The sequence below is a fragment of the Phalaenopsis equestris genome, unplaced genomic scaffold (assembly GCF_001263595.1).
Source record: "Phalaenopsis equestris unplaced genomic scaffold, ASM126359v1 Scaffold000258, whole genome shotgun sequence".
NCBI classification, from domain to species: Eukaryota; Viridiplantae; Streptophyta; class Magnoliopsida; order Asparagales; family Orchidaceae; genus Phalaenopsis; species Phalaenopsis equestris.
In genome coordinates, this window is record NW_018164700.1 from 987577 (window position 1) to 995501 (window position 7925).

General features: G+C 31.5%; 1 protein-coding gene across 1 annotated transcript in view; it reads right to left on the reverse strand.

Moving 5' to 3' along the window:
• Nucleotides 1–299: 299 nt before the first annotated feature.
• The window catches only part of LOC110024574 (scarecrow-like protein 15), a 9749-nt gene continuing 2123 nt past the window's right edge, over nucleotides 300–7925 (reverse strand). The window contains exon 2 of the mRNA XM_020724619.1: nucleotides 300–337. Coding sequence (XP_020580278.1) covers nucleotides 300–337 — 38 coding nt within the window. The remainder of the gene's footprint in view (nucleotides 338–7925) is intronic.

A 7925-nucleotide genomic window follows, 5' to 3' on the forward strand; every position in this document is an offset into this window, starting at 1 on the left:
AGCACTCTAATTCATCTTCAACTAATCTCTTTCTGACATCTCTTCAAACATTCATCACTATCAAGAACTTTCTCCTGATTCAAAAGCACAACACATCCATCACTTCTCATTACTATATAATAATGTTTCCTTTATGGTCAAATCTCGTCACATCGATCTTAAAGGGGTGTGTAACCACCTGATGAATCAATGCCTTTTTTACTCTCATGGTGGATATTGAACTATCTCATAACATGTAATTATTCATAGTTCCATCAAATCTGATAGCCTAACTTGCTATGTTCTCTTTGCCTCTGGAGTCAGAGATGCTTGTTATCGGAATAACCCCAATCCAGCTCTGATACCAAATTGTTATGCGAAACAATGCAGTAAACAAAATCATACAATTAAACAATAAAACACAGTGCTATTTACGTGGTTCGATAAAAAATTACCTACATCCATGATGACGGATTATTCCACTATTAACAGGTGGGGAAAGAGGAAAAAAAATGAACTAAATAGGGTTACAACTCCATACATAAAAATCACATAATCATCTTTATAAATAAGAGAGAATTATGTCATATAAATTATGAACTTTTCTAATATAGAAAAAATATTGTAATTAGATCTCCTCTAATTAGGTTACCCAATACCAATCTTTCTAATGTAGAAAAGATTATATAATTAGATCTTCTCTAATTAGCTTATCTAATATCCATCTTCTTGATATACACCCTTTCTAATATACAACCTTTAGATATAATAATTTTCATAACAAAATCAATTTGTATGTATATTATATATATAATATATATATATATATATAATATCTCTTAAATTTCGATTTAATTTCTTAATCTTAAGGCATATATATTTACATATCTAACATCTAATCTATACCTTTTTATATTTATACCACCTAAATCTTTCATATCATATCGAAAATATATGCGATTGTACTATCTTTTTATTTGTCTAATTTCACGACTATTGGGATGTAACCAGGTCAAGACACCCATGAACTTGTTCAATTCAACCCAAAGAATTACTCACAATCTGTGGTCAATGACATAAAAGTCAAATTTGAGCCAACCTCAACTTAACTTGTTGCCTATTTTAAAAAATAGTAATATAAAATGCACTTAAATTATAAAAGATATTTTGAAGTATAGTTTACTACATTATAGTGCATTCATTTTGCATTTTATTATTATTTGAATAAAAAATATTTTTCTTTAATAATGATTGAGCTCAATTATATATATATACTTTTTTTTTTTAAGAAATGGCCAAAGGCTATTATACGAGCCTCCAACTACCCTTAATGTGTCTAACAATTCGAGTGTCATCTCCTTAAGACTAACTGTGCGAGAGGGGGTTTGAACCCCGGACCTGAGAAGTCTTATATGGTGGATGCCAACAAACAGGTCATAGTACGTGCGCGCACACACAAATATAATATATATATCTCTGTGTGTGTGAGTGTGAGTGTGCGTGCGAGCGCGAACGCGTACCGCGTCTTTTGATGGAGCAGCATCTCTAAAGGTCGTAAGTCCCCTTAGGTCACGGGTTCTAATCTATTCATGTGTAAGGTGTGGTATTCAAATATTTAACAGACCTTGGAATGGCGGGGCTTGTCTAAAAGCATTTGTCTATTGTTCTTACTGACTCAAGCGAAAGGTTTGATATATTTTTTTTCTTAATAAATCATTATGCGTAAAGAAGCTTTGATAATGTTTGATTTAACCACAAAATATATTTTTATAATCATATAATGACATTTAAACATCATGAATGGTCCAATTTTGATGTTCTTAAAAAAAGGCAATACATCTCCCTAATAATACAAGGTAAAAAGCTTATTTAATGGTTATTCAGCTTTGTCTTGTGATTAATTGACAAATAAAAATATTACTTGTGGAGTGCGTGAAGAACTTCCTCAGCTAGATAGACCCACCATTAGAATCAAATAAAGAAACAAAATAAATAAAAGACTTATAGATAATAATATTATTATTATTATTATCATTAATAAATTAAGATTTTGCCTTGCATTTGTCCTCAACCACCCTTAGTCCTGACCAAATGCCAATCTGAATTGCTTATGGAAATATAGGATTTAGAGTCACCAATCCATTTAAAGGAACGATAATGTCCTTAATTTTGAATTGGTATAATCTAATTCAATGGGGGTTGAATTGTTGTGCATACTTTTGCATAATTTTGTGTTAATTGAAGATTCATTTATCTATGATTTCACTATTGGAGATATGTATCACTTAATTTGTGTATGTAACCTAATTAGACTAAGGTGGTGATCTCTCCATGAAGTCCACAAACTTCTTTCTTCAGCCGATAGAAAAAATCTCGTATTTTCAATGTCTGCTTGTTGTCCAGCCGTCGTTTACACATCTGTTACCCTTCCTGCAGCTTCCATAACCATTTTTTTTTGTGTTTTCCCACATCACTTAGGAGCCCTAGAATAGTATCACATACATAGAGATATTATTTGAAAATAAATACAATGAAGATAATCATATACTTTTTTGGTAGTGCCTTAATCATAATTCAAGAATATTAATTTGTCAATTAATGATGTGATATTTTGAGGTTCCAACTTTTTTCTAGCATACAAAATGGACATAAATTAGAAAAATCTAAGAGTTATCTAAATTATCTAAATTACCTTATGAAGTTGATCATAACATGTCTTGGGTAGTTGGTCCAAATTTCTTTGAGCTATAGAGCAAAAAAAAATTGAGTTAATAAAATTCTTAAAAGCCCGACTCCACGTAGTGGGTTTAAGGCTTTGTTGTTGTTGTTGTACACCATTCCAATTTTATCCTCTTAGCGCTTTAAAAGATCAGATTAGACCGGCATGGCCAATCATTTTATTTGTAAATTATCCTCTTGTTGGTTCGATCTAGTTCCAAAATCTATTTTGCATAAAACCAAACAAAATTAAGGTTGAAATAGTAAACCGCCCCAATTTTTTTATCAATCGTGAAATTCTAATACTGATCGATTATTTACTTATTTATTTAATGATGAGGCAAATAGAAGTAAGAGAAGTTATATTAAAATTAAAAATAAATAATTAAAATATGATATCCAAAAATTTTGATTTGGAATTTTTTAAAAAAAATATTCAAGAGCATAGTGCATAGTGATCAAATATGAAGCACATTGATTATAAATAAAGTGAAGAATTCCTAACAAATTGGCCAAAAAAAAATATTATTGTATTATTTTTTATTATTATTTAAATTATATTAAAATAATATTAATATTTATTATTTCATCTCATTTAAATATGATCAAATTATTGGACTTTAAATTTCTTCTTCTGTTGCTATGTTTGAACTTATTTTTAAAATCTTGCTCTATCACCAGTCCCTTTTTTAATTGAAAATAATTTAAGATAAATTAATTCAAATATAATAGTAGCTAAAATTAAATTAATTGAATCATATTAAAATTGATCTAAATGCTAATTAAAGAATTTAAAAAATATAAGGAAAAGCTCATTTATTGCCTTCCTCATGATCTGATAAATGCTATTACAAATATTTCCTTTGATATTTCTAAAAAGGATGTTGTGGTGTTCAAATCCTCTTTGAATGGTTCTCTTTCTAAAAATATTGCTAGCAGTCTTCATAACCATCCAAATGATAAGGGAGACGTTATATGGAACTCTATTCTCAAACCATCATAATCTTTCTTTGCCTGGAGATTGAATTTTAGAACTCAAATGACTCAGGTTGCCTTCACGTTGCCTGCTGTGCAAAAAATGAGGAAGAAAATATCTCTCAACTCTTTTTCCAGTGCAAGTTTGTTTCTGAATATTTGGGGAAATTGAAAAATTATTTGGTCTGGGCTCCGGACTTAGAGATACGTCCCGAGTCTAATGAATCACCTCCATGTGGAGCTGATAAAAAAAAAACTTGATTTTTTGTGATCCGGCCCGATAACACAGGAGAATATTCTTCTTGTGTTATTCCGCGTTATTCAAGTATTATTATGGTGATATTGATGTGTTATTGTGTTATTATAATACCAGAAATCTTCCCAGAACATAATAATATATGTATACCACCACAATAACATTTAAATAGTGCGAAATAACACGGAGCTAAAACGATTTTTTTTTTTCCTGTCACCTCCACCTGACGCGATTTCATTGGACTCCGGACGTTTCTCTACTTACGGAGTCCGGACATAATATTTGGCTGGGGGAATTTTGCTTCGGTATTTTCTTACCTGTTAAAGGGTATACATGCTTAGAATATTGCTTTCAATGTTGGAATTTTGAAAATGTTACAAAAATCAAATATACTCAATATGATTCCTTGCATAGTTTGTTGGTGTTTGTGTCTAGAGAGAAATAAAAGGAAGCATCAAGGAGTGGACTCAGCTGCTGATAAAATTCTAATTCATATAAACTCTTTTATTACAAAAGTTGTAAACTATAATAAGATTAACAAAATAGGCATGGGGACAAATCCTGGCTTCTTTGGTTTAAACAAAGTTGTTTCTCTGTTTGATAAGTGCAAATTGATTTAGTGGGTGAAGCCTACTTGGCCTTACCTGAAGCTTAATAATGACGGCAGCCATAAGCAATTTTTGGCTGGCGTTGGTGGCATCCTCAGAAATTCTCAAGAAGGATGGTTTATTATCTTTTATGCACGTTGTATTCTTGTTATGTTCATCATGATGAGTTCTCTGCTTTGTTTTATGGTTTGATGGTGGCAAAAGGACTCGAATTTCATAATCTGATTATTGAAATGGATGACAACTCTCTTTCATGTTTGCAATGGTATTATTAGCAGTCATTGTACTGTTAAGTTAATTTGGAACAAAATTAAGCCATGTTTCAATATTCAGTGCCTCATGTTTATAGGGAAGCTAATAAACCAGCTGATTATTTAGCTAAGCTTGAAGCCAATAAAGGGGAGGTTTGTGTAAGAGCCTCTTTTGATTCTAATCTGAAACCGCTGATTAAGGGTAATTTTTTTGATCCACCTCATATTAGATCATCACACTAACCTCTTTTATTTTACTTTACTTTTATATTTCACAAGCAGGCACGAGCGCACACACACATCATATATATATATATATGTATGTATGTATGTATGTATGTATATATATGTATGTACGTACGGACTTTATTTCATTCTGGTATGCATGTGAAGTTAAAGCTAGACGGAATAAGGCTTCATGGCGATCAAGTTTCCATTTCTGTTTTTGTTTTTTTCCTAACTATTGTATTTTCTAATACTTTCTTGTGCGAGTTGTATCGTTTGGTAAGGGATCCATAGGTTTACTTTTAGGTTATGTTTTTTGGGTTTAGTTTGGAAGCCTTACCATTCTATGCATCATTTTCCTAATATTAATAAAATCCCCTATGGGGTTCATGAAATAAATAAATCAATATATATATATATATATATATATATACACATCAAGTCAAAAAAAACCAAATACAAAAAAAAAAAACAAATCTTTGTTTGAGTTTGACTCGTTTATGTATCGAGTGTAAAAAAAAAGTTTGTGTTCAGCTTGTTTACTGAGCGAACGAATCAAACACGAGCTTCTCAACGAGTCTAACACGAACTACTCGTGAACAACAAACCATTTTGACAAACCTACTACTTTCACATGGGGCTACGGGGCATCTAGCTCCACTTTTTTTTTTTTTTTTCTTAGAAATACCCTATTAATTAACTAGGGCCAATCAACATCACATAAGTTCATAATAGTGCTTTTTACATGCATAATAAACTAAATATATAATTTGGACTCCTGCCCTACTTTGAGCCATTCCTTTATTTAGTTTTGTTTTAGTCCTAATAATGATCAATTAACTAGTCTAATTAGAAATCAAAGTATAATATTAATAATAATAATAATAATAATAGTAATAATATTGATTTCAATGATGAAAATCATAAGTCACTTCAGTTAAAATCAAATTTATTTTTTTTTATCCTGTTACCTTCACCTCAACAAGGTGACAAACGTGTTACTTGAAAGTTATCACAACAGCCAAGCTTCATTTAAATTATGTTGATATTATTGTTATTTAGAGCCTTATTAAATGAATTATATAGCCTTTTTTGTCATCATTAAAATGTCTGTGCAGTGCAATTCATCAACAGAAAGTGATATTTATAGTTGCTAATAATTGGCGTAAGGATAATGAATTTGAATTTGAATAACCAATTTTAATTTTCCACTCGGAGAAATAATCGATCATGCAATAGATATTTAGCATTTGCATACGTACCACATTGTACATCAAAAAATGTGTCAGCACTGATTCTAAGGAGATCTAATGATCCAGAAGAAAAGAGTATGATGGAGGAGCGCTCACCGATAGAAGACCGTGAAGCCCACTTGTTCAATTGAGTGAATTTATCCGAGAAAAAAACTAATAAGGCCAAAATCAACCGAGCCAGAAGACAGATTAAAGACGATTGAAGGGAACAAAAATGAGCAATTCAGAAAGAAACAAGACAAGAATATTCGAGTCAACAATTATAGGAGAGCCGACACAAGAAAGATTTGGTTCCTTAACATCTCCCACAATCCTAGAGACATCAGATATCTCTCAACCGGGGTCAAGGATCGACAGTAGGGTCGTATCAATCCGTCAACGTATATCAACCAACTTATTTAACCGAGGTGAACGCATTAGTTGAGCAGATCTTAACCTACCACGCTGATCTTACCGATTCAAAACAAATTAAGCTAAGTCGGCCGACTCAGAGAGCAGTCACACAATAATCTTATACATGCAAATGTAAAAAATTTCCTAATACGGACCCCAATAAAGCAGGGAAAAGTATGTAGCATCATCATATTATATTCTCTTCCCTATAAATAGGAAAATTATTTTATGAATAAGTGTACGTGCTGAAGTGGAGGCCATACACAAGAGTTTTGAAGTTTCATACATGTGATTAATACGATATTAATTAATAGTTATTTTAATTATGAAGTTTCGTATTCCCAAAGGGACAAGCCTCTTCACTTAATTAGGTCATTGGAAAGTGATAACCCTCAATTAAAACAAGACTATTCATTTGTGCAGAATACAACCGTGGATGTCAAAATTGTTATGTGAAATTCCATATGAGATAACTCAAATTTAGAACACTTATTATGGAAAACAATAGATGACCAAATACTATGAGACTCATCGGTTACTCCAGTCTATCCTATAATTGGGCTTTATAAGTTTGAAAGTGAAGTGATTATTTTTATTTGAGTCGAGTAAATTTTTAGACTTAGATTCGATGGGACGAGCAATCGAAGAGTCCTATAGTTATTTTCAGGCTCTCAACATTGAGGAATGATGTATTTATCGAGTTATGGTATTTCATCTTTTTTTCGATAGTATATCATTCTTGTACTGACAAAAAGCTCTTCAGTAGAGATTGAGGGTTGACAACCATACTAGATCACCTGAACGACAACGTTGAATAAGCCTAGTCGACCAAACCGCTCTACAAACTTGAAGTCAATCAGGCTAAGCCAGAGAATAGCCTAGTGTTAGGCTCTTACATGTAAAATACCTAGAATACCTTATACAACACTCATTAAAACATATTAAAAAATATAACATTGTCACATTATAGTCTCCCTCCAATAAATAGAAAGATCATTTTATGTATAAAGAATGATGGAAATGATTGACACGATAAACACTACATTTTATTATTCATTGTTATTCACTCCTCACTATCTCACACAAACACAATACAATATATACTATTACTATCAGACAGCACATATCAAAATAAAATTACATAAAAAGAGGCGTTTGCATACATGCCACCCAATTCTCACGTATTTGCATAGCTACCACCTAAGCTTAATTCTTTTAACTATAGATTCATATGTCTCTCTCTCTCTCTCTCTCTCTCTCTCTATAT